The sequence below is a fragment of the Cheilinus undulatus genome, linkage group 12, assembly GCF_018320785.1.
Source record: "Cheilinus undulatus linkage group 12, ASM1832078v1, whole genome shotgun sequence".
Taxonomy (NCBI): domain Eukaryota; kingdom Metazoa; phylum Chordata; class Actinopteri; order Labriformes; family Labridae; genus Cheilinus; species Cheilinus undulatus.
In genome coordinates this window covers 34,963,024-34,989,670 of record NC_054876.1, presented here as the reverse complement: position 1 = coordinate 34,989,670, position 26,647 = coordinate 34,963,024, and the positions used below count along the sequence as shown (strand labels likewise).

Genomic DNA, 26,647 nt, shown 5'->3' with positions numbered 1-26,647 from the left:
TTTACGTAAATTCCATTACCTGGGGGCTCTCAATCAAAACAACAACAAAATGATGAGTAGAGATGCTGCTTTGCTCTGCCCAAGTCTGCTGCTAAATTCAAGATTTTAAATTAAGGACTCTGTTCATTGAAAACTGCACTTTATAAAATGTATTTACAAAACAGAAAACCAATGTTCTGGTTTCCTTGAGGCCTTAAGGTCTTTGCAAACTGAGAATTTTTTTTTTTTGTTGAGACTCGTTGAAAAGTTAAAAAAAACAATCTTCTGTTGTACTGTATTTGCACACTAGCTCTGAAATTTTTTGTCTACTTCTTTTTCACATTCATTCAAGTCATTTCAATGTGTGACTGACAATTCAGAGTAAGCTACAGCTCCTCTTTTCTCTCGAACTCTCCTTCCCCACATACATAAAAACCAAAATCTGTTCTCACATCCATAAAGCAAAAGGACTGAACAGAAAAGTTGAAAAACAAAAACAACTCTCCGCAACATGAGCTCGTGCAAATAACAATGTATGAAGGGCTCTGTCAGGAGTGGATGCGTTTTCCTTTTTGTCATGGACTGAGAGAGCCACAAAATTACTGACATTGCTTTTTTCCTTCGCAGTACCATATCCTTTTCCCTCATTCTTCAAATTTTCACAACAAACAGAAAAATAAACACATTGGGTTTGGAGTGCAAGGTTTGTGTGTATGATGTTTTTTGTTGGATATCAGTTAAAAAAAATGCATCTGAAAATAATGGACTGGGGGTGACAGGCCTTTCACATTGTAAGCAAAAAATTCTGGGATTACTGTAAAGTTAGTCAGGAAAGCCACTTTGAACACTTTTGCAATTCCACATTATGGGATTACACTTGGCAGTAGAACTTACAGCCAGTGGCAGAGTAAAATTGTGGTACATCATACAGATTCATACGCATCAGAATGTCAGCTTCCATTAGCAGCTCATACTTCTTTAGCAGTCTGACTTAACATCATGTGAAAACCACAGAAAAACGGTGTGTCTGTCATGGTGGCTCAAGAATTGCAAGTTAAAAGAAAATTAAAGGGTTTCTTTGACTTTGAGAACTGTTGAGGTACTTTAAGAACACAACTAAAAAATATAAGAACATATACATAACATTGGAATGGTTATATCTTAATCAAAATAGACATTTCAGAGCAAAAAATCTACATATTGCACCTTTAAGGCAAGCCAGTATGCTCTTGTGCTAAAACTTAGTGGTTTCCCATGTGTTCACTTGTGTCCTTAACACCAGACTGCCATTTTTAGCTCTTGAGACACGAGTTTTTCCTCTCAGCCACTGACCACATGCCCACCTCTCATTCCCTGACTCAACCCCAAATACAGAGAGCCATCCTGACACTACACTTCATTAAAACTACTTCAACTGCTTAGTTTTTCTTCTTCTCCTGCATTGCAGGTAAAAAGAAAACTGTCATTCTCATAACTGGTTACTTACTGGTTAACACTTAAGATTGTTTATGGCAAAACCACAAAATTATACCTGAAGATGCCTCCAAACGATCCAATTTACTGACCAACCAGTCCAAGTTATCACAGAACAGGGCACAGTTCGCACGATTACCTCTGATCAAAGAAGCTAAGGAAAAGAAGGCAAGAAGAAAATTGTATTAACCAAACATATTCATAAACTTTAAAGTGATAATGACAAAAAAGGGTCTCATTAATATAGTTTGTATACTGATAAGCCTACCTAGCAGTTCATAGAACAAATTTACTATCTCCTTCCAGGACTCTGCAGCCTCTTCTCCGGCATACTCTGAGAAATGGGCTGAGGTGTTGTAGACATTAAGACGATCAACGCATTCCAGGACAAGAGAAATCATTCCCTGTTAAAAAAAAGGTATATTACATAACTTCAATATAAATACTGAATGAAAATGCATCTACAAAATATTTTTAGTTGTGATAAAATATTAGTTCTCAGAATGTGGCTGTACCTCCTCCTGGAAGAGGTTCTGTCTGTTCTTGAGGGAGCGGAGCTTGAACTGTTTTTCCTCATGTTCAAGCTCCTCCTCGGGGGGTCTGAAGTAGAAAATGAGATCCTGCAGGGAGAGAACCACGGCGTCCATGGGCAGAGACTGGGCGTTGGCAGATTTGTTTTTCCCACTTAGAGTATCCAGACCTCTGAGTACATGAAAAGAGAATTTAAAAAATATAGCTGTACCTGAAAAGTAAAAACATATATAAAGGCAAGTATTTGAATAAAATAAGACTGAAGATTATGTCAGTACTTGATGAACTGGTTGAAGAGTCCTGTTGTACTGTAAATCATTCTAGCAGCTTGGTACTCTTCAGTCTGAGATCGAGCCACTGTGAGCGCATCATCCATGTGACCTTCTTTGTGGAGTATGGCCTAAGAATAAAACACAACTGCTATCAATACACTGGTATACACTCAGCTTCTCACTTCATGCATAGGTATAGTACATGCCAATAAGATGAAAAAAAAAATCCAGGTTTACCTTTCTCTTTAGAGGACCCAGGCGAGCAGATTTGGCATCCACAGCAGCATATGTAAGCCATAGGCCTGATGAAACATGTTGCACAAAGCACATGGACTCTCCATATTTAATTTCAGGTATGCCCATTCCTTCCACATCTCGTTTCTGTGTCACTTCAATTTTTTCCTGTAGGGTCAGATACCAGTATGTTAAATACATCTGAAGAGAATCTTCACACTGACCGTGCATCTTAAAAGCCCAGAAGAATTCAATAACCTTTGAAATTCTGAAGCAGAATGCAGACATCTTGGAATTTGCCTTCTCTGCATCCACCAACAGCAGCCCCTTCTCTTCATCCAGACAAAGGTATCTGCCTGTTGTGATGTGACGGATCCGGAAAGACTGGCCCCATTTAATATGTCCTCCGCTCCAACTACCAATAGGTACAATAAAATGAGTCACTAAAACTGGTAGATGATTGTAACAGAGGTTCTTTAGTGCAACATATGAAGACGCTTACGCAATCCGAAGTGGCTCGAGCCTCCACAAAGACCTGGCATGACTACACACAGCCCCTCCTTCATAATGAGCAACTCTGGAAAAAACAACATGACAGACAATATTGGAAATTTAAGGTTAAGGTTAGAAATGTACTTAAAAATTGTGTAGTGTCATCACTTGAAAGCAAAAGTGTTTTGAAGGTTCACCAACTATTGAAACTAGGGATGTCCGATATTGGCTTTTTTACCGATAACCGATAACCGATATTGTCCTACTCTTAATTCCCGATACCGATATAAACCAATACCGATAATATGTGGGTTTTTTTCCACCAAAACTAATGTAAGGTAACAACATCACATATACCCTGTTGTGAAATTAACACATTATGCCTAATTTAGTCACTTTATTGTGATGCCCCACTGGATGCATTCATAAATGTAACAACAAGGCTTTCAAATGCAAACATTTGATTTCCCTGTGCAAAAATGAGAAACAACTTCAACTTAAGTCATGGAGAAAAGTGCCAACATGGCACTGCCAAAGAAGACAAGTGCTTCTTTTTTCTTTTTTTTTTTTACATGCTTCAAACAACAGCTTGGATCATGCTCTCCCTGAGATAATCCTGACAATACCCGGCCACTACAACTAGGGCAAAATACTTAGTTTTGACTTCTTCACAAATGGCAAAACTACAACAAAAACATTGAAGGCAAACAGCTTTAGTCCAGACTAGAGTAGTACTTGTAATTGTAAACAAAGGAGTAAAAATGTTGGCTGATCTAAACTCAGGGTAAAAGTTTTTTGAAAGAATTATTATTTATTTTTTTTTTAATGAAAATCCGATACCGATAACTTCCGATAATACACTTTTATGCTATTATTGGCTGATAATATCGGGAGGCTGATAATATCGGACATCCCTAATTGAAACTTTAAGTTATATAAAGGCAGAAGTAGAAGAGTACATGACTGTTGTACAAAAGTAAAAGTACAGTTACTGTGGTTAAAATTTACTAATGTAAAAGTATTGGTCTATAAATCTACTCAAGTAAAAGTAAAAAGTATTTCATTTAAAGTTTACTTTAAGTACTGAGTACTGAGTAGCTACTGAGGATTTGTACAGCAAAATCTATCTTTCTTTATTGGCAAAGTCACACCTCTATAGTAAAGTCAAATACATAGCAAATTTGACAGTGTTATTTTAACTCATATATAGAGTTTAATTTAACACTTTAAAAGTGTCTACATTGGCCCACACTATGTATAGTTACACTACATTTTTGAAAGTGTTAAGCATTTCACAATATAACAGAGCTGCCTGACTCTTGAAAACCTGTGGCATGGTGATCAAAGCAGAGAGTCAACTTCACATGAAGGCAATGCATACAATTGAAGAATATGCATAATGTGTCCTGCAGGAGCACCTTAAGTAACAGGTGAGAACTCCAACTCAGTTGATAACTTCACTTGTGGTGCAAGACTCCACTCTCACATCAAAAACAACAACAATCAACCAGAAACATGATCAAAAGGACCCAACCAGGGATCGCTGTACAATAAACAACATCCAAACAAAATACATATAACATATCTAAATGCTGTGCTCAAGGGCATGATCGTGCGAAAACACAGTGGCCAGAGATTAGATCAATTGATTCCAGAGTCTATGATGGCACTATTGGATCAATGCAGTCAAATAACTCCAACACTGAAGATCATTTCACTCAGAATGAAGTTAAAAGGGCACCTCTGGAGTTAAAATCACCTCTAAAATGTTTAACCCTGAGATGTCAACACTCCAGTTTTGGCTGTGTACAACAGCTGTTTTGGTATCTGATGTAAAATCATTCTCTCGCTACGTGCTACTGTGCAGTCAAAAGTTGTGGAAAAAGTACAAGAGCATAGTACTCAAGAAAAAGTACAGTTACTTGGGTTAAAACTTACTTAAGTAGAAGTAAAATTACTGATTTCAAATGTATTTCAAAAAGGTACAAGTGCCCAGAAACACTACTCATAAAAGAGACCACTCTTTGTTGAAAGTCTCAATGACCCAATGAGCTGAGCAGGGTTGGAAGAAGTACAAGATTATCACACTGAATCTCCAACCAGATTATTTGTTATAAGGTGTGCCTTAACCAACCTTAACCCTAACCTAAAGTATAATGCAACAGCTGTTTTGGGATGAAACATGGAATTAGTCTCTCTCAACGTGCTACTGGCCAGTAGTTTGATCAAAGCCAAACCAATGGCCAGTCACGTTGTTGTCAAACAGCTTGGACCTCCGTGTTTTAGCTTTAAGTTCTTAATTTTTTACTCTGTACTTGGTTCTTTGTCATGCAGTACAATATTTACCCCAAAACCATACCAGTAAATGTGAAACTAAAAACCACAAAAACTACTCAAATAGAACAAAAAAGCTATTCAGTTACAGTACTTTGAGTACATGTAATTTGTTAATTAATACCCCTAGCTGCAAAAATCATTCACAAGTATTTTTAGTATAGAAACACTTTTTTCCTTATCCCCATATATTCTTCCATTTAGCACAAAGAATGTTTCAAAACGTTAGATCCTGGTCACCTGCGCTGGTCGTCTCCTTGGTCAGCTCCAGGAATTGCCAGACACTCATCCATGTGACCATGAAAAAGCCTTAGCACATAGCCACCAGTCAGAAAACCTGGGGAAAAAAAGAGTTGCACTGTTAAAAGAGGGAGGATTTGTAGGAAAGAGAACATTTTCTAAAGCAAAAACATAATGACAGACCTTCAGCTAGCTCACATCCAGACATTACAGGGGTCATGGTCCATAGTGTTTGCATGAAGGAGGCATCTACCATCAAGTCACCGCTGGCATAGGACAGATGCTAAATAAAAGGAAGGTTTTAGAATATTTAGATAAACAGAAAAAAGCATGCCAGGTATGGTAAAACTAGTTTAAAATGATGGTTACCAGGTATCTCTCTGATGAAACGCTGACAAGAATGAGGTCATCTCCAACTCTGACCTTCTCTCCTTCTGACCTTTGTTTGGAGGCTGGATGGATGGTCCACCAGCAGGCCTCCCCTGTGATGGGCAAACTGAATCAGAATACAGAAATCTACACCTTTATCTGTTTGACTCAGTGTACAGTGAAGTGAAAAGCCACCTGTGGAGTCTTCCTGCAAGCCCACATCAAAAGCCAGTTTGTCTGTCAATGAGCGTGAAGTCGTCAAACAGCTCAAGTACTGTGGCAGAAAAAGGGGTGACAGATCAGTGATGTAGAGAATAGAAAGCTGCCAAGCTTATTGCAGCAGTTGTAAATGTGCTCACCATGCTGGAATGAGTGTGTTTGAGGAGGATGGCGTGTCCGTACAGCAAGGTTCGGTGACCACCACCTTGTGACGACTGCAAGAAGAGGAAGAGTCAGTTAAATGTGCATCAGTGAAAAAATGCTGCAATCAATGTGCAAAACAAATCAAAGATGAATTTCGGTAATAAGAAAAATAACAAAGTAACTACCAGATTACCAATTTTATGTAAAAAAAAAAAAAAAAACCCACAGAAAAACAAAAAAGACAGCCATGCTTTATCAAAGACATCAAAAAATATAATGCTGAAGTTTTAACTAATATTATTGGGAAAAAAATCTGTAAAATTTTTAAGCAATTCTTCTCTGTGGTGACATAATGTGGTTGTGAAAGGTGGCTGGAACGCAAACATACCCATTTGTCCAAATCGACAGCCTGTGGTCAGCAGACAGCAGCATATGTAGTCAAATAAGACAGAAACAATTGTTAAATTTTAAACATTTAAAGTTTATCCCTGAAAAGAACTCCCTTTCAACCCAACAGCAGTGATGCTATCCTACCTCATCCACAGAGGTGTTGGACAGCATCTCCTGTAACGCCCGCACAGACAGGGACTGCTCCAAAATGAAGCAGCAGATAGCGAGGTCTGGAGGGACATTCTACAAACAAACAGTAAATCATTCAAGAAAGTAGATAAAAAAATTAAAAAAAGGTGCAATGCACTGTGTCTTTTCATTACCTGCGCATTTGAGGTGGTCTCAAGGAAACATAAACGATTCCCAAATCCTTCACATGACAGACAAAGCTTAATCTGTTCCTTCAGAATAGCTGCAGTGCACTGAAGGACCACTTGGTCATCCTATAAAGACAACAATATCCACAGTAAGGTTTGGGGGGCTAAATCAGCTGTGATTGTGGGATTATATTTTTAAGATAACGGCTCATCCTCCAGCACTAAGCAAGACTTTAAAAATAGCTGTAAGAAATCCAGACATAGCATCTTCCTTATCAAAACTTTGCCCTGTATTACCTAAAAAAAACTTAGCTACCTTTGGTCCAATAAGAGGTAGATTTCTACAAAAGGGGAAAACTTAAGACCACAAAATATTGGCATAAACAATCCAGGTCTAGGCACTAGAGCCTGAAAAATGTGCAATCTGATACATGTTGATTTACTTCTCTGTTTCTAACCCCATGAGTTAAAGGCCATTCATGATTTTCAAGTGTCAGGACCTGGGTCCTCAAAACAAAAGTTTTTTGGTTTGAAGTTTTCACCTTTTTTAAGTATTCCCATGTGGTTTGTTTGAAACCACCTGCTGTGTCTCTATTTAAAAGTTCAGTTTTTATGTTTAATGAGCTTCTGGCCTAAAAACAGAGACAAAGGCAAACTTGATTTACATTTTCAGCACAAAATAAGATTTAAAAATGCATATTTGGTTGCAGGTCTGCAGCAACAAAACCCTTTTTATAACATCTATTTAACATAATTTTATATAATATACTTAAGTACCTGTGAGCACACGTTGATAAATCAAAGTTTGTACTGAAAAGCTTGTTTGCATAATACCTTTTGAAATTCATAGCAATTTAAATTTGCCATTTCAAAAACCCTGATAGGTCAGAAGCTAATGATATAAAATAATTTGTGTACCAGAGCTGGCCTTACAAGCTAGACTAATTTAGAGAAAGCTATGTACCGAGGGGACAATGAAAGAAAGCATAGCTACATCCAGTGGTGATATCAAACTATATCCCACCAAATAAAAGTGTTTTGACCCAGAAAACAACATTGTGGACTAGAGAGACAGCAGAAACCAGGGGCAAGCCATTACTAACATCCCCTCCAAAAACAGCTGCTTCCTTACATACATGTTTACTGACTGTGACTGCTTTTTCTCTCCTGTTCATGTAATTCTCTGTGCATGCTGCCCTTGGTCAAGTTTTACTAACCCCACCTCTCTGGCGTCAGACACCAACCACTCCCCTCCAGCTCCCTATTTCAGGCTGCTGCACCTGCTGTTCACACATCCCTTTCTGGAAAGCAACAGACATTTCAGATTTGAATGCCAGGACAATAATTGGCCCACATTGTGCCAAGTCAATCATGCTCTATTAATGTTGCTGAAGAGGAAAAAATACTGGCATAAAACTTCAGCTGTTTGTGTTTTTATCTGCTCCTGGTTCCTATTAATGTAGGCTCATGCCAGTAAGTACCAAGATGCCAGACAATAATATAACAACGTGTCATCTAGTAGAAACACTCCTAGACACTTAATTAAACTATTGTGGGAGTTATTTAGTGTATGCCTTGTCAAAACAGCTTTTGAAGCTGTAAACAACAATTACAGCTGCCGATGTGTAATCGACTACTAAATATCACGTTTAACAGTGATAGTGACATGAATGCACCACTACACTGGAGAGGAAGCTCAAACATTAGAAAAATGAGCATATAAGAATGCTTGCACATTTAACAGAATTTACAAAAAGTATTAGAGAATGTTTTTATGAAAGACAATCTGAGCAAAAAAGGAAATAACTAAGCAATACCAGTAAGTCTCTGTCTCTAGCTTATTTCCTGTTTACTGCATGCAAAATAAATGTGTTGGCATGGGAGACAAACAAACTGACAGAGCAACTGGCTAAATGACTGATGTCATTATGTCATGAGCTGCGTTACTGAGCTGATCACAACTTCCTCCTGTTTTTGTCAGAATTCTGTCATTAATGCAAAGGAAATCTAAAACAATATCCTAAACCATCACTGGATCACAAACTCGATTATAACTATTTAAAGTAGTAAAGTGAAGTCCCCCATGGACTGAAGTAAGCAGGTGCTGAAATGGGCCAAGCTTTGAACCTGTTAATCCTCACACACTAAATATAGAATTCAGACGAGTTCAGGGTGAACGGCAGCAGACTGACAAGTTTGGGTCACATTGTTGACATATTACACTTTACAGCTGTTTCAAAACTTGAGAGATGCCACTTTAAAAACAGGTTTTGTTTTTTGAGATTTATGAGGCTCCTGGTTTACATGTATGAAAAGAACACACTGTATTTCAGTGAGGGTTGAGTGAGGCTGAGTAATGGGACTGGAGCTGATCCCAGCTGTAATTCAATGCTCACAGTCACACCTATGGGTAATTAAAAGTTGCCAATTAACTTAACCTACTTTTTGGGCGTTGAGAGGAAACTGGAGAACTTTGAGAACTCTGATGCAGACAGAAAACACCAAATTTAGACATACAGGAAAACCCCTGTTGGCTTGCAGGATCAATGGCTGCACAGTGTAGTCAGATTCAAGGACTCATAATTTATTATTACACAAATACAAGGAACTGACTTTCAAGTAATCCTCATGATACAGTCTAAAGGTATTCAGTGCTTGCCTTGTGCTGACATAAGAGTTGGAGTTACCAGTGTCTAAAGAAGCTCAAGAGTCACTATGTGGAAAACGTACAATGGCTGAGAATCAACGCTGACCATCCAAATGGAGGGTGTTATATACAGTAGACTGCCAGCAAGGCCACAATGCCCTTCTGTAGGCTTGGCCTACAGATCTAAAGAAGAAATCTGATAGCTCCCCAATGAGTAACACCGCAAAAATAAACTGATTTAAATTAACATCTTGGAAAAATAGGCCAAGACATTGCACAATAAATCACGTAAGGCAAAAAATTGATGTCAGGTTTCTGAAAACTACCCAAGTAACTTTTTGTGTAAATACTGAATGATTAAATGCAGGTTGGGACCGTGGCTCAACAAAGACACCCTGTGGATTCACTTGATACAGCCATTTAAAACATGGTTATGGGAAATGTTCACTTACTCCATACACAGGAAGAGATCAATTAGGCCTTACTTAACAACATTTAAAGCAGTAACCATTTAACAAATGTTTGCAGCCCTACCTGATTCTTCACTTTTGTTTACAACTTCCTGTACCTTACTTTATGTTGGTATATAAAGCTGCTCATTGTCTGTCAGAAACTTTGTTGCTGCTGCTGCACAGCTTAGAGATGTTTCATCTTAACTGAGTCCTCCTGGTTTAATAAAGATTAAAATCAATTAAAAAACACTCCCAATTGCAATTTATCAAGAATGCCATGTAAAAAGCTAAAAAAAAAATACTTTGCAGAATTTTATGTTCATCTATGCCAGCTATTTCTTAACAAGGAACATCAACATTTTTACAGGATATTTGGGCTATAAGTTCCTAAGGAGACTATTTTTTTAAACGCCAGACTCTGTAAATCAAAAAGAACAAAAAAAAACAAAATCAAAAGGAGAGCAGATGATGGAATTGGATGGATGGAGTTATTACACTCTATCCACAGTACTTGAGATATTCTTAGTTTCATGTTATAATGATGTCGAAAGGATCAGGACAAACTTTATACTTTTAATGTGATAGAAGTTTGATTTTCCAAATCCAAAAGAAGTCGAGCAACAAACATTCTGACACATGACAGGAAACTGGAGGATTCTTGGGAGTTCTTCTGAAGATTTACAAACCCATACGCATTGTTTACCACATAGACTGTCAAAGTTCCTACCTCAAATGAACACACAATAAATAAATACAATAAAAGTGCTTGGCATAGAAGCATTGGTTCCATTTAAATTAATGTATTTTTGGGAGAAACATTTGTCTAAAAAAGGCTGGCTGATTCCAATCAAACTTTAGATTTTTTCCCATTAACAATTTAGAAATGAATTTGGTCTTATTCCCACTGCAACCTCATGGGCAATGTTTACCTTAAGGCGAAATAATTTCCCAAATACCAACTAAAACAAGTGAATTATGCATTCACTCTTTTGAACATTCAATTTATTGCAAAATTTCTTTGAAATTAAATACTTCATTTTCAGTGTCCAAATGCATACTGCTTTCATGTAACTGTTATCTAATTGCTTGTCATAATCTGTATATGTCTATGTGTCAATTGTCACTTGGCACCAGAAGTTTCTCTCACTTACCAAACAGTAAGAGATCAGGTAACCATTGGGCTATAAATAGATAACAAAGCCGACAAAGCAGCCACCTGTCTTTGTCAATCTCTGCTCCGTCTATGCAAAGAAAGTAACCTAATTGTTTGTCTACTATCTGCCGTGAAGCAACAAAAAAGTATTCAGTGGCACATTCTTAACAAAATAAGTTAAATAGTTGTATACCACTTCAGTGAGGACCTCAGCATCACTTACCGTCCGCAGAAACTGGATCTCTTCCTCCCCATCTGCACCTTCTGCCATCGTCCCGAAGCATTAAAAGCAAAACCTTGAGAGAAAAAGAGATTTTTTTTTCTCTCAGTTCTGTCAAGTCTGGTAGCTTAATGCATAAAGCAGGACAATGTGTGTGAAAGTTTCTGAAGGGCAGCGTGGGTCCTGTGCCTCTCTGTGGCTGAGCTACGAGGCAGACAGTTTGACTGTTCATTCCTGTTCATTACAACATCTCAAAGAGGTGGAGCAAGCTGACAGAGCTGATACAGTCATTTAAATGTTACTGAATAAGTGTATTTAAACTGTTGTATTGCAATGTTTTTTTCCATTACAATAAAGTAAAATATGAAAAAATATAAGTTGAACTACTTTAAAGAAATCACCAGTCTGTTTTTTCAACCCAAGTTTACTTTTGAGCAAATATATTTTTCTGCCTTTTTAATGAGACTAAGCCATGTATAAGACTGGAAACGTGGGTTAAAGAGGAAAATACAAGAGATAAGTATAAAACTGATTCAAATATCTGTATTGCTTGTAATTTGTGCTAAAAGCCAAATTCATTTCTGTTCTCTACTTTGTGTGACATCTAAAAATATTATTTTAGAAATTATTTTAGGCACCTATAGTATAAAGGGATGGAAAATAACTAATTATGTGTACGTGTACCTTTTTGAGTACATTTTGAAATCAGTACTAACTTCAACTGAAGTAAGTTTTAACCTGACTAACTATACCTTTATTTGAGTACAATCTTCCTGAACTTTTTCCATCACCTTTGATGACACAGCAGAACAAAGCAGAGAATGATTCCACATCCCATCCCAAAACAGCTGTTGTACACAGTCAAAACTGGATTGTTGATATCACAGAGCTAAACATTTCTGAGTTGATTTTAACCCTCAAAGTGTTATTTAAGATAAGATAAAACAAGATAAGATTAGACTTTTTTGATCCCAAGAGAAGAAATTCTGAACTGAATATAAACTAAATGAAGTTAAATAAATAATTAAATAAGGGACAATATGTAATTCACATTTGTTGCAAGTGAGAGTAAACAGAGTGACATGTGTTTGTGTGCAGTGATATGGTACACTTGTAGGCAGCAAAATATTTACAGAGACACTCCATCCTGAGTGAAATGGTCTTCATTGTTGGAGTTATCAGAAAGTGTTGATCCACCAGTGTTAGTTCATCTCTGCAGAGTCTACTGATCGAAGCTCCAGCTACTGTGATCTCAAATCTGGGGGGATACATGGGCAGAGTTCCTCACCCTTGGGCAGACTGTTCATATTAGCTTTTTATAGTTGCGTTTATCAATCAATTAATCTTTTTTTCTATCACTTTTCATACAAAAAACATAGCACAAAGTGCTTTACACACAAACAAATAAAAAAAAGAGATCACCCCTTTCACCCCTCTCTTCCTGTAGCTTGGACTTCAGATGTTGCCTATTGTAGTGATCTTTTGATTGTACAGGGTTCTTTTGGTAATGTTTATTTTGGATTGTTCATTTTTGTTGTTAGACACATTTGCACCTTGCCTGAAGTTATCCACTGAGTTATTGTTTAGAGTTTTTAGGTGTTCAAAAAGGACATATCAGTATGCATTGCCTCTGTATGAAATTGACTCTCTCTTCATGCCAGAGGGGACCCACCCAGCTTGCCACAAATTTTCAAGAGTTACTGAAGCTCTGTTGTGTTGTTAAATATATATATAGTGTATAGTGTTGACCAATGTATACACTGTTAAATTGGTACATATAAATCTATATTAGCTAAATTAACACTGACACCTTTTCTGTGTATTTTACTTTAGTGTAAGAATAAGAATCATACTTTACTGTCTAAAATGCTTAAAGCATTACAGCCTCTGCATTTGGTTAGCTTAAACATAGCAACAAGCTCACCTGTAGGATTAGTCCATCTGCTTGAATGCTCTGCCATCTCTGTGGGGAAATATTTTACAAAAATAAAAGGGTAAAACGATTTTTTTTTCATGTGTATGTGCCCAAGCAGTGTAAAAAGTAAGCTTAAAAGCTTTAAAGGCCGCTGGAAACCGTGATATTAGCGCTTCATATTCGAGCGACAGCCGTTAAAAGAGGACACTGCTCTTGTACGACCCAAAATTATGACAAATATTATTAAACGAACAAAAACTTGCCGAATAACACTTGAAAACTAAATATGTATGTGCCATGTTGTCTTTGTTTTTTCCTGTTAAATAATACCACTTGACACATTAATGTAAATGTCCTGTGGATGGCAGCAGAGCGCGCGAGACGCGGACTGGATGCACATAATTTCGGTCAAAGAAGAAACGGTACGTCGGATAAACTGCTCCCTCTTCACTTCCAAAACAAAACGCAGTGTCCGGTAAAGGTAAGCGTCGATACAAGTTTTTAGCCTAGAGTTTTGACTTACTCAGTGTGCATAGATATCAATATGATGTGCAGAATTAGTATATTTGCGTAAAAAGCCGAAAAGACGTCCAACTGTTAAAGCCAGTTATGCTATTGCTAGCTTAGCCTGTTCAGCTGCTCCAGAGCACGGCTTATGTTTTGACATCAGTGAGCTCTTGCTTGTTTTATGTGGCACAAAACTACTCCATTATTTAAAACAATTCACTCAACTACATTTCCGTGCCAATTTCCCTCCAATGAAACGCTATGCGTTCAAACCATTTTGAAACAAGGCTTAAGTTGGTTTGTGAGCAAACTCTTATTTGTTCTATCTGAAAATTAAAGGTTCGGGCAGAGTAGAAGAATGGATGCCCTCACCCACATGCTCACAGACCATCTGGATCCAAAGGAAGAAAACGATGGCCAAATCACAGAGGAATGCATGCTGGGAAACTGTAGAGTTAATCTTCCAGAGGACCTACTTGAAGATGTGAGTTTTTTGACACTAGAGTTTTTTTGTTTACAATTTCCCTATGTCTTTCTGTTGTTAACAGTTTTGAACATCAGTTAAGATTTTGCATACCTTAATGGGCTCTACATTTGTTTTCAACAGCCTGAAATTTTCTTCTCTGTGGTGAGTGAAAGCACATGGACTGATGTTCTGTCAGAATCCCAGAGACAGCACCTTCGCCAGTTTCTGCCACAGTTTCCAGACAACAACACTGCAGAGCAAGATGGTACCATCATTGACCTTTTTAACAATAGAGATTTTCACTTTGGAAATCCCCTTCACCTGGCACAAAAACTATTCAGAGGTACTTCCAATTTATCCTCAAACACCAACTGTATCATGCTGAGCTGATGCATGATTTATGAAGCACTTGTTAACTGTGAATCTAATTTTTTTCCTTTCTAGATGGATATTTCAATCCAGAGGTGGTCAGGTATAGACAACTGTGTGCAAAGTCTCAGAAGAAACGACAGTTGTACTCCCTTCAGCAGTATTACCATAGACTTTTGAAGCAGATCCTCGTCTCCAGAAAGGTACCAAGAGAGGTTCAGATCAAGATTCAATTTATTTGCCACTCATAATACACACTCAGCATGCACTGGGGTGCAGATAGCTACTTTATTGATCCCAAAGGAAATTCAAGTTTCAGCTGTTCCATTTCACACACATTAAGGGTAGGAGAAAACAAAAGAACTTGAAACAACTCAGGTGTCAAATGTGCTAAAGGTAACATTACTTTACCAACTAGAAAAGCACTCGGAGAGTGCAGACCTCTGCCACTAGCCCTATCTCCCAATAGTACAGAATCCTTTTTAAAAAATTCCTGGATCCAGACGGTGATCCAGATCACTCCCAAAATCGAATCAGCTCTTCCTTATGCCATTTCTGACATCTCCTGAAAATGTAATCAAAATTCATCCAGAACTTTTTGAGTTATGTTGCTAACAAACAAACTAACAAACCCTCCCGATCACATAACCTCCTTGGCGGAGGTTAAAAGGAAGTACAGGAGTGTAAAAGTAGAAAAAGATAAAATAAAAAAGTACAAAAGCTTAAAAAAGCTATGTTTAAAAGCTATGTACAAGTAATGTGTAACATTATGTGCTGAATATCAACAGAAAAGGCAAAAGAAGAAGGCAGGGATATTTGAGCTCAGATGGTGAACAGTGTAGACTGACAGACTCTTGTACATAAGTAACTAAATATCTGAGAACAGTATATTACAAGTAATTTCATTGGAGAAATAAAGGGTAAATGAAAATAGTAACATAAGGGAGTTTTATTACAAAAAAAATAAGTAACATAACAGTTATGACAGGGCACATGACAGTAAATTTGACCTGTAAAAGAACAATGTAATTTAAGAACAAAGTAGTATTTATAAAAGTTTTTAAATTCCAGGCACATGGCATCTTTTAGTTTATTTTCTTATTATTCTTGCTGTTATAGGAGCTGCTGGAGTATGCTGTTCACAATGGTCTGGACTTTCCTCCAAGAAGAAAGTTACCGACTAAGTCCCATGCTGAAATGCGGGAGCCCAGGGTAAGAAGAAGACTGAACCGCATAATAAAAGAGGTCAAAGCTGAGTGTGGGGACAGCAATGCCTCATCTGATGATGACGGTTAGTCAATTCTTTCTGCCAATTATAATAATAATATTTGGTCTAAAACACATTTTTCTGAAGAAAATGCTAAATGTAGGAAGTGTTGTAAACAATATATCAGTCGACAATAAAACAAAGTTATACAATAAAAAATGTAAATCTAAACAGGAGAAATAGTTGAAGATTATCACTGGAATTTGTGTGTTTCTTTCCTTCTTTTTGTGATTGCGTATGCTTTTAGACTTATCACTGTGGAACCCGGCACCACAGTCACCATCCTCTCCGACACCTACTGTTTCTCTCAGAGTTCTTCCCAGCCTCTCCACCCAAGACATGAAGACAACAGGTGAGTTGTTTTTCTGCATTATTCAGACAACATTCTTGATGATGGTTAACAATTAAGCAGAATGCTTTTGGGCACTTCTTTCTTTAAAAAAAACCCTTTTTAAAAACATAATTTCTCCACAGAAAAATTTGAACTAGGGGAGCAGGACCTAAAAGCTATGCTCCAAAACCATCGAGAGAAGAGGAAGCGACAACCAGTAAGTGGACTCAGAGGAGTTAAAAGAAAAAAACCCTCATTTTTAGCATTCATTGATGTAATGTTACTTATGATTTAATTACTTAGGAACATCCAGATTTAATGACTGCAGATATCCACCTTGGAGACATATTGTCAAGAGCAAATATTGGACGGAAGGGAGCTCTGTGTAAGGTTTTTTTTTTTTTTTTCTGAAAACACTGATAAACCTTTAAATTGTAATTTGTCAGATTTCCAAATTTTGATTTTGTCTGTTTTCTTGCAGCTCTCTTTGATCTTTGTTTGCCCAAAAAGAAGATTAAAGATGAAAGAAAGAAGAAGAAGATGAGGACAATTAAAGTGGAATCTGAGGATCCTTGTGAAGCTCTTGCACCTTCAGAAACCCAGTCAGCTCCACCAGCAAACATCCTCAACTCCCTGCCGGACACACCATCTACTCCACTCACCAACATCAAGGAGGAGTGAGTCTAATGTTATTCTTGTGTCATGAATACTTAAAGGATTTCTTTAAATTAATTGTTGAAAATTCACTCACTTTCCTTCATTATTGCAGAATTGTGGAGGAATCACAGAGCAGTCCAGCTTCAGTTGAGGAAATTGCCGTCAGTTTCTTCAGCTTGTTGGAGAGTATCTTAAAAGCAGAAAGCCTCGCCAGTACTTTAATGGTATTTAGTCATTACAAAGACTCAAATTCATGTTATGAAAGTGATGAGTATTCTCATAGTAAACATATAAATCCTTCTACTTTTGTTCCCAGTTGGAGGACAAAGTTCAAATTTGGCAGTCCTCTCCGGCCAGCTCCCTCAACGCATGGTTTTCTTCTGTTCCATGCTGGTCTGACTTAGTTCTTCAGGCTTTGCAGTTTCTTGCTGGAGAGACTAAAGGTAAGCAGAAGTTGAGTGTAATTGTTAGATTCTATATTGCAGCATGTGATACTTAGATATCCCCCCTGACATTCTGTTTGTTTGAAAGATGGCATGATGGCTCTCCCCAGTGGCTTTTCTCCCTTTGTGGAATTTTCTGAGGAATCTCAGCAGTGGAGATGGATTGGTAACAGGAATTAACACTAACTATTTACATTCCTGGATGATGCAGTGTTTGCTTGTAATACTGAAGGTTAAAGTCATTCATTGATTTTAGGTTCTGCCCAGGATACAGAGAAGGATCTCAGTGCACTCTGTCAGCTGTGGTTGGACTCCAAAGATTTAGTTGTAAAGGTATTCTAACACAAAATGCACAGACTCTGCATTTTGCTATGTGCTTTTCAGCTATGTTTATGTTTTGTGTCTAATTATGTGGCTTTTTTTTCTGTCTTCAACAGACAGAGAATGATGACATGTTAGAGATTACTTCTCCAACACCACGAGTGTAAGTTTCAAGATGCCCGATGCATTATACATATGACACTTAAGTACTTAAGTTTATTTATTGAAAGATGAGCTTTATAATTTTTTGGGTCCAAGTATTTGTGTAATGTGTTGTATTTCTTTGTATTTATTTCACACCACAAACAAGAAAACTCAAAGCATGTAGAGTAAAGCTAAAAGCATATGCATGGCTGTAGTAGAAGATTTTAAGCTGATCTGGTTCATAATTTAAAATTCATGGCAAAATTAAATTCAAACAGTTAAGTTTTTTTATTGAAGTAGCTAGATGTGAACAATTACAAATGCAAGTAACCAAACTACATGCATTTAAATAGTAAAGCCATTTGAGTTGCAGTGTCATGGATGTTTAACGTAACTGTGTCTGTCTTTCATCATGTAGTTCAACTGATTATGTGGTTCGTCCCAGCACTGGAGATGAGAGACAGGTGTTTCAAATCCAGGTTTGTTTTTCTCCAAAATTTTGCATCTTTTACCCTGACTCAAGCTTTTTAGCCAACCTGCTTTTTTTCTTGTTGATCAGGAGCAGCAGCGATACAACCAGCCACACAAGGCCTTTACCTTCAGGATGCACGGCTTTGAGTCTGTGGTTGGGCCTGTTAAAGGGGTCTTCGATAAGGAGATGTCCCTCAACAAAGCCAGGGAGCACACACTGCTCCGCTCAGACCGTCCACCATATGTCACCATTCTTTCTCTAGGTTAGACCCTCTGATTTATTTTCATTATCAGGCTGTGGAGAATTTAATGTGTGCACAAAAAAAACCCAAGATTTCTTTCCTCTGTAGTGCGTGATGCTGCAGCCAGGCTACCCAACGGAGAAGGAACAAGGGCAGAGATCTGTGAACTGTTAAAGGACTCACAGTTTCTCGCTCCAGATGTCACAAGTGCACAGGTGATATATTTCTGGCTGTCTTATTTACATTCAGTAACCCTTTAGTTTAAATCCCTGTTTAAATTCAACCAGTTGTACAAGCTGCTTTGTAACTAATGTATTATAGCAAGTTTGCTTTGAGTATGGACCTCTCTTGCCTATTTTAGGTGAATACAGTTGTAAGTGGGGCTCTGGATCGACTTCACTATGAAAAAGACCCCTGTGTGAAGTACGACATTGGTCGGAAACTTTGGATTTACCTGCACCGCAGTCGCACTCAAGAGGAGTTTGGTAAGAAACCATGGGCTAATTGTGTTGTTTGTGACAAAAACAGCTAGTATTTTTAAATATTGTTTTATTTAGTCAGATGTTAGTCAGGTTTTACAGGTTTTAGACATAAACAACACAAGTAAACAAATAATAAAGACATCATCTTGTGGGTGCATAAATGTGTTTCATGAGTCCATATCTATCATGTCTATCTTTAAGTTGTAGAGAGAAAGTAATCCTTTACATTACAAAAAATTCTTCTGCTTTTGATCTGATCATAGATTTATTAAAATTGAAAAGAAAATGTACTGAGATTTTAGGATCTGATTTAGAAAATATTTAGAAGTTAAATTATTTTTGTTCTTTTGAATCAGCATTTTATGAAACAGTGGTACCTTTGGTGCTGTAACACTCTGTGCCCTTTTGATTGCAAACACACTTAAATGTTCTTAATATTGAGTATTACTTGAGTAAGTAATAAGTATTTCTTATTGAGTAAAAAATATCCTCTAATAATTGTTTAATTGTTCCCCTCCTCCCAACCAGAGCGGATCCACCAGGCACAAGCTGCTGCAGCAAAAGCAAGAAAGGCTCTGCAGCAGAAACCTAAACCTCCATCTAAACCTGTGAGTCCCATTTTACGGCGGGAACTTCCATTAAGATTCTTTGTTTGTGTAGAGTATATGCTCTGTGAGTATACCAAATAGAGAGTATGTAAATTGGCAGCATGCCCACTTCTTCCACAATACCACTGCTGTACAGAAATTTATTTTTCCCCTGCTTGGACTCTTGAAAGGTGTGTCTTTGTCAGACAGGATTTATCCGTTGATTCTGATTTTCAAATCCTGATTACATTTTAGAAGTCTGGAAGTAAAGATGGAAGCAGTAAAACCTCTGGATGTCTTGAGGCAGGACAGGATATAAGCTCCAATCCCATGTCCCCGACCCCTACAACACCAACCCAGAACACACCTGGAACCCCCAAGTCACCGTTACCCTGCACAGCCACAACACCAACAAAAACCGGAGTCCCAGATGCTATAAAAGCCAGCCCAGGGTCAGTGTGACACAAACCATTTTCTCTTTTCTGTACTGTATTGTAGATCATATCGTTTGATCTTCTCTGGTTTGTAATAGATTTTTCTCTGTTGCTTCTCCCAGTGTTCTTCTTGTTTCCCCTCCCTCCCTGCCCCAGCTGGGAGCAATCTTACCCAGCAGCCAGGCTGCTCCTCCAGCTTCACAGCCTGTCACGTCCCAGCACACAGCGAGGATAGTGAGTCACCTGGCGACGGGTTCCCTCCCTCAGGTACGGGTTGTTTCAGCTCAACCTGGACTGGTTTCATCAGCTGGAAGTCAGCAGGCTACTCTTGTGCACCAGGCACCTCATCAGATCAGGATGCCGGTGTCCATGGCAACAAAAGGCATTTCACAGGTAATGACATTAAGCGATAGCAGTGTTAGCATAGAGAAAGCCACTATTACAGCTACAGTAGACAACAGTATTTGAATTGGTTAAAATTATTAATTTTTTTTTTGTTTCATGATATTAAAAGTTTCCATTTAATAAATGTATGTATGATCAATGCCTTTAAGCCCACCAATCCCTTTGTATTTAAATTCCGCCCAGTCGAAACTGGACAACCAATCAGGGATAGCTTGCAAGCAACTTGTCAATCACAGCAACTGAAAGCATCATTTGGCTCAAATATTACCTGTGTTTGCAGCTCTTTCTTTCTTTCATTTGCTTTCTCACTCTGTTCCTGCCTTAAAAATGGTGAGAGCCCAGTCGCTGGTTGACACAAACCTGATGCTACGTTTTAACTTTTTGGATGTGTGTACACATTGTGTTAAATTTTAATTAAGAAATATTTAATGACTTGCAATACAATGAGACCTCATATTTAACTGACAATAACATGACGACAATAGATAAAATGTTGAAACTGGGAAATGCTATTAATTTTTTTGGCAGACTAATTTCCCCTTAAAAGATTTGATGCTAGAAACATGTTTTGAAAAAGTTGGGAAAGTGGCAACAAAAGACTGGAGAAATAGAGAAACTTACAACAGGTAATAGCATGACTGGGTATAAACAGTATCACAAAGAGGCGGAGAGGTTTCAGTGGGGTTTTTGCAGATCATTAAATTCTGGGTTTATTTATGTCTTACGGAATGTCCCAGCTTTATAGGAAACCCCGTTTCTTAAACAGTTTGCAGTGCCAGTAATTGTGGTGCATGTGTTATTCATTATTTGATAGGCAAGGCATAGCAGAAGGATATGAGGTAGCAGAGGAGAGTCCTTTTTCCACTTGAATGTTCATACCTTTTTTATTTTAGGGTTTTTTGCCTTTGTTAGAAAGGAAGAAATGGGACAGTGGATGGAAAGGGAAACAGGAATGGGGGGTGGGGGAATGAATGGTGTAGGAGTCACAGGCTGGGCTTGAACCCGGACCGCCCATGTACATGGGACATGACCTAATTGCTAGGCCATCTGTGTCCCTGAATGTTCTTATTTCTTAAATTCACTTTAATTTAGCCTCTATTGATTGTGTTTATTCACAGGCCGTGGTCTCTGTGCCTCTGAGGGGTCAGTCTGCAAGCAGTCCAGTCCAGGTGCCGACCTCTCTATCTGTGTCTGCTGTAGCTGTGGCTAAACCTCAGACAGGATCACCAGGAAGCCCTGCTAACAACCCCGCTTCCCCTGCTGTGCTGCAAGGAGTTGCCAGCCCAAATATCAAACAGGTTTGTTTGAAAAGGAATGTTTGTCAATTTTTTCAAATATTTGAAGAATCCTGCCAGTTACATCCTTATCCTTTCTTATCGTCTTGTTATTTGCCATGTTGATGATCACAGTTAATTTTATTTTTATAATTATTGGTGAAATAACATTGCAAACTCGTGATATTCAAGCCGCAAAATAAAAGAACAAGGTCTATACAGTGTGACAAATGAAACACCAGAGAGGTGATTGTAGTGAAGAATTGATGTAAGGTACATTTGGAAATAGACACTTTGTATTAAACAAAAGAAGTTCTATATAGGGAATAACAATAGGGAATGTGAAAGAGGAGAAAAAAATAATCCAACAATAGCTTAAAAAACAGGGTTTAATATAATATGAAATGTGTTATTTTTAGGTATCCATTACAGGTCAGTTGGGCATGAAGACTACAGGAGGAGCAGGTATTCCAATCACAGCTACAAACCTGCGCATCCAGGGTAAAGATGTCCTACGTCTCCCGCCCTCCTCAATCACCACAGACGCTAAAGGCCAAACAGTGTTGCGGATCACCCCAGACATGATGGCAACTCTTGCAAAATCCCCGGTGGCGACTGTCAAACTAACCCCTGACTTCCTTGGCGGTGCTGCTTCAGGCAGCAAGAGCATATCAGCCACGCTCCATGTGACGCCACCCCACCCTTCACCTTCCTCCGCTCCCAGCGCTACATCCTGTACAGGCGAAGCACAGACCTCCAAAGCGGGCCCTGTTACCCCCACCTTGTTGAAGACTGCAGGAGACACAACCATACGTCTCATGCCAACATTGGCGGTCTCTGTCGCAGATCAAAAATCAAGGACCTTCTCCACCGTGAGTTCCCCTGATAAGAGTGGTGCCACCATTCGGATTATGCCGGGCCTTGGTGTTATTCCACAGAAACAAGGTCAGACTATTACCATGACCACCACCACTGGCAGCAAGCCACTCACGGTGTCGACATGTGCTAATGTAGTGACCATGGCTGCCAGTGTTGTGGCTGGTGCTAAGGGGATCACAGTGGCTCCTGGAGCTTCAGGTTCTCCTCTGACTCTAGGGACAGCTACAGCCACAGTGCGACAAGTTCCTGCTACGGTAGTGACCACACAAACAGTAAGATATCATTTGATTTTGCACATTTTTGAAGTAAATTTGACCGTTTTCTGTTAACTTTTGACAAATATCCCAATCCTAGGTATGTGATTTTGACAAGGAGCCAGCTATAGTAGCATATAGTTGGAGTTCCATGATGGCATGATACTGCCAAGATTAGTCGACATGTATACATTAATATAAAAAATCAAATAACACTGAAGTCCATCATAGTTCTATGACATGGCTGCATGGTAAAAAAAAAGAAAAATTCAATAAAAAAACAACAAACTGCAGCAGTCCTAAAATAATTCAAGACACAATGTCAGGATAGTAAAAACATTATATGCCCTTGTTTTACACGGCAAAATATGTTTAAAATTCATTTTATCTGTTCCAGTAGCACCACAAGAATGTAAATAGAAGCCCTGGGCAGCAAAATAGTGAGTAATTTCTTAGTTTTGATTACAAAAGTATCAAGTTTTAAAAGTACTGGACATTTAGATTACCTTAGTATGTAATATAGCCTTGTACAGTAAGACCAACATTAAGAAATTGCTGCAAAAATGGCCACATTTTGTCATATGAATCAAAACCGCTTCAAGATTTACTTGTGAAGGACATCATGGTCCCTAGGGGGTGCTATTGGGCTGTTAGAGCCTGTCTTATTTCACCCTATTGTTCCAATTTGATGTTTCTCAAGGGAACATTATGTTTGATGCAGAGATTCAAAAGACTTAAATGTGATTTTAGATATTCAACTTCACTTCTGTAGGTCTCTTACATTACATTTCAGCTACATTCTATAAAGATGACATTACTTTTTATTGCACTGATAAATTATAATTCCATGTCCTAGGTGATGCTGATAAGGGCAGGTCTCTGAGTATTTTATTGACCTGTATTTTCAGTCACATGTTTGTCAAGTTTGCTAGTCCAGGTCATGAGATATTTCAACCACTGTGAATTCAAAAACTCCAATTCATACCTTACCCACCTGTGCATACATAGAGTCAACCTTATGCAAGCTGTTAGCTTTTGTGTTTGCAAAAAGACTCATATGTTGATTTAATATGACAGGCATGGCTGAGAACAGACCTGTGGTGTCCTTTGTCACCTTTTCCTGGATACATAAAGAACTTCAGTTGTGTAAACAGTAGAGTTGCATTTGCACTTGCACGTCTACCAGGTGTAAACACCTGGATTAATCTGTCACATTCTGAGTCAAGGTATCTGTACACAAGCTTCAAAAGTGTAATGCAAAATTTGAGTTAGTACTTCCTGCTACTGCCTCCATGCTTCTTTGAATTGTTGATGGATTTTATTTACTATATAGATGGATTTTGGATTTTTATTTCAGTGTCATTTGCTCTTTACCAAAGAATATTGCACATCAGATTTTAGAAACTGCAAAGCATGCAACTGAACAAAAAGACAGAGCAAAACAAACATTTTAAAAGTGCATCATCACAGAATCCCTGAGAAGACTTAAAGACACTCATTTTACTTCACTTCACTTTACTTTACTTTGCTTCCTGTGATAATGTTAATCTTTGTTGTTTTTTTAGAGATCTCAAGAAAGGGTGTTATCATGGGAAAACCAGCTTTGATATCCTGAAATAAATAAGCTGAGATTTTAGGTAAATAATTAGATTTACTTATTATCTCAGGAAACCATAAAGTAAAATACATCAGTTGTAGGGGAAAGTTGCACTTAATATCAATGTAGTACCAGAGTGCTAAGCCCAAGCTCAAAAATCGTTCAGAAGTTTCAAAAAAGGCAGCATCTCAAAATCCAAGTTATGGAGGACAAAACAATAACATTTCACTAGTTTGTTTGGCTCACATCACAAACAAACACTTACGCATTTCGGCACAAGGCCTTCAAATTAAATTAAATTAGAATTACTGATGTAGATAAATACTCAGAGTCCAGTGAAGGACTGAATGGACTGCCCTTTGTTCTTTATTGATTCTGTTTGCACTGTCTTTAACTGAATCATCACTCCTCCTGGAAGTCCCATGATTCAGGTTTGTTCCTTGTTTTCTTATTCATTAGGGGAAGCTGCCTGCAAGGATAACAGTGCCCCTTTCTGTTCTCAACCAACCACTGAAGAGTAAGAGTGTTGTGACCACACCTATTGTAAAAGGAAGTATCAATACAAAGTAAGTGTTTTCATCCACACTGGTCTAGAAGATAGTTCTCAGTGGTTTGTCATAACACAATACATAATACACATTAAATCGTAATTCCAATGTCTGGGAAGAAATTGCATTAGATTATTTTCCTAAATTGTTTAGCCCTCATTCACAGTAGAAAATCCTAATGTTTTCAGAATGAAAAGCATGTCTCTATTCTTCTAAATCTTCTTAAGACAGCAAAAATTTATGTTCACTATTTTTATTTGACTGTAGAGGAAGTTGGGTCAATAAATAATTATATTTTTGGAGCCTTGCAGTGTGCGAGACATCATTCTGTTCTTTGTAAGTCTCTTTTTGGGCTCAGCACCAGCCCACCTTGGTTTGGATGTGCGTGTAGACTTTTTCCTACTGTAGAGGGAGTTGCATTAATTTGAGATCCCTTTACACACAGTACATTTATCTGATGATGTGTTGTACTTAATATTTGTAGGAGGGCTGGACTGAATGCTTTTTCTTTCTTTGATGAACAGTATCAGCAGTCTAGGCAGGAACATCATCCTTACCACCGTGCCTGGAACAAAGCTGATCGCAGGAAACAAACCAGTCAGCTTTGTCACAGCGCAGCAGTTCCAGCAGCTTCAGCAGCAGGGGCAGGCCACACAGGTCATCTTATGTTTCAACCTTTTCTTGATGTTGCAAATTATCAGTACTGCCAGAGAGATTAAATGAGTCTTTTTCAGCCATTAATTTGTGACAATGACTAGCACCAAGTTGATTTTAAATTTGACTATAACTGCCATTGTTATAACTCTGAAGCCAATCATACGTCAGTCATGTTACAAAAAGCCTCTGTTGAGTTGTACTTGGATGCTTATGTTTCTCATACAGTCTCTTTTAATATGCTGTGGCTTAAAGATTATTCCAAAGCTAACTATCCGTCCTTATTCCTTCAGGTCCGCATTCAAACAGTTCCTGCACAGCAGCTGCAGCAGCACATGGCAACAGGTTCCCCAAAATCAGTTTCTACAGTTGTTGTGACAACAGCACCTTCACCCAAATGTGCCCCTGACCCCCCGCCTGCGCCTCAGCAGTGATCATAGGTTGATCATAGGTTTTGTACACAATATAAGCATCTGTACTAAGTTCTAAGTTCTGAAAAGTTTTAAGTGTGTCATCTGTCATTATTTATGTTCAAATAACTGTTGGATTGTTCTCGATGCTGAAAAATTGAATCTCTTTATTAAATTATGTTTGTTGCTGTGGTCCAAAAATGTCAAACAGCTTATCAGACTATTGATAACTTCAAACATATCCAGGTAGGTTGCAGTCTTTAAATCAGAAATTCTAAGTTGATTTCTATTTGAAACTTGCCCATACATTGTTAACAACCAATTCATAGTGACTGTCAAAGGGATGTTCTTTTGTCATTCATAGAAATGTTTCATATAATACAATCAAAGCAATTGTAAAAGAGTGGGACCCAAGCTTTTTTGATTTCTCTGAATGTCATGACCTGTTGTTTCTTGTTGTAATACATAATTTCTTCTCCTATGGAGTGTTTTATATTTTGTTGGATTTGCAGACCACACATCCA

At 38.0% G+C, this 26,647-nt stretch overlaps 2 protein-coding genes across 3 annotated transcripts in view; one reads left to right on the top strand and one right to left on the bottom strand.

Annotated features, from left to right (window-relative positions):
- Positions 1-11,517, bottom strand: part of LOC121518712 (ryanodine receptor 1-like) — a 67,539-nt gene extending 56,022 nt beyond the window's left edge. The window contains exons 1-16 of the mRNA XM_041801227.1: positions 11,470-11,517; positions 7,001-7,120; positions 6,822-6,920; positions 6,676-6,696; positions 6,284-6,358; positions 6,120-6,198; positions 5,925-6,037; positions 5,739-5,838; positions 5,556-5,652; positions 2,992-3,066; positions 2,748-2,904; positions 2,493-2,657; positions 2,262-2,383; positions 1,968-2,154; positions 1,721-1,856; positions 1,511-1,606 (exon numbers count right to left, since the gene is read on the bottom strand). Coding sequence (XP_041657161.1) covers positions 1,511-1,606; positions 1,721-1,856; positions 1,968-2,154; positions 2,262-2,383; positions 2,493-2,657; positions 2,748-2,904; positions 2,992-3,066; positions 5,556-5,652; positions 5,739-5,838; positions 5,925-6,037; positions 6,120-6,198; positions 6,284-6,358; positions 6,676-6,696; positions 6,822-6,920; positions 7,001-7,120; positions 11,470-11,517 — 1,690 coding nt within the window. The remainder of the gene's footprint in view (positions 1-1,510; positions 1,607-1,720; positions 1,857-1,967; positions 2,155-2,261; positions 2,384-2,492; positions 2,658-2,747; positions 2,905-2,991; positions 3,067-5,555; positions 5,653-5,738; positions 5,839-5,924; positions 6,038-6,119; positions 6,199-6,283; positions 6,359-6,675; positions 6,697-6,821; positions 6,921-7,000; positions 7,121-11,469) is intronic.
- Positions 11,518-13,794: 2,277 nt separating this feature from the next.
- On the top strand, positions 13,795-26,604 carry nfrkb (nuclear factor related to kappaB binding protein). Of its 2 annotated transcripts, none has more exons than XR_005992678.1 (26): positions 13,795-13,862; positions 14,228-14,372; positions 14,496-14,697; positions 14,799-14,926; positions 15,843-16,014; positions 16,238-16,342; positions 16,465-16,538; positions 16,625-16,706; positions 16,803-16,998; positions 17,091-17,202; positions 17,295-17,421; positions 17,510-17,587; positions 17,678-17,754; positions 17,859-17,905; positions 18,305-18,365; positions 18,446-18,620; positions 18,708-18,814; positions 18,961-19,084; positions 19,610-19,689; positions 19,924-20,120; positions 20,225-20,495; positions 21,626-21,805; positions 22,201-22,932; positions 23,312-23,354; positions 24,971-25,077; positions 25,584-25,605. XR_005992678.1 is itself a non-coding variant. In XM_041801662.1 (26 exons), the coding sequence occupies exons 2-26, from the start codon at positions 14,247-14,249 to the stop codon at positions 26,145-26,147; spliced, it is 3,834 nt and encodes a 1,277-aa protein (XP_041657596.1). In that variant the 5' UTR covers positions 13,795-13,862; positions 14,228-14,246; the 3' UTR covers positions 26,148-26,604. The 2 variants fall into 2 exon arrangements, 1 of the variants encoding a protein (XP_041657596.1); XM_041801662.1 differs by lacking the exon at positions 23,312-23,354 and adding an exon at positions 26,007-26,604 and having other exon boundaries at positions 25,584-25,716.
- Positions 26,605-26,647: the final 43 nt, after the last annotated feature.

Coding starts and splice junctions, on each gene's coding strand:
- nfrkb (XM_041801662.1), top strand. CDS start 14,247: ATGGATGCCCTCACCCACATGCTCACAGACCATCTGGATCCAAAGGAA. Junction 18,366..18,445: donor GACAGGTGTTTCAAATCCAG/GTTTGTTTTTCT, acceptor CTTGTTGATCAG/GAGCAGCAGCGATACAACCA. Junction 18,815..18,960: donor CAGATGTCACAAGTGCACAG/GTGATATATTTC, acceptor TGCCTATTTTAG/GTGAATACAGTTGTAAGTGG.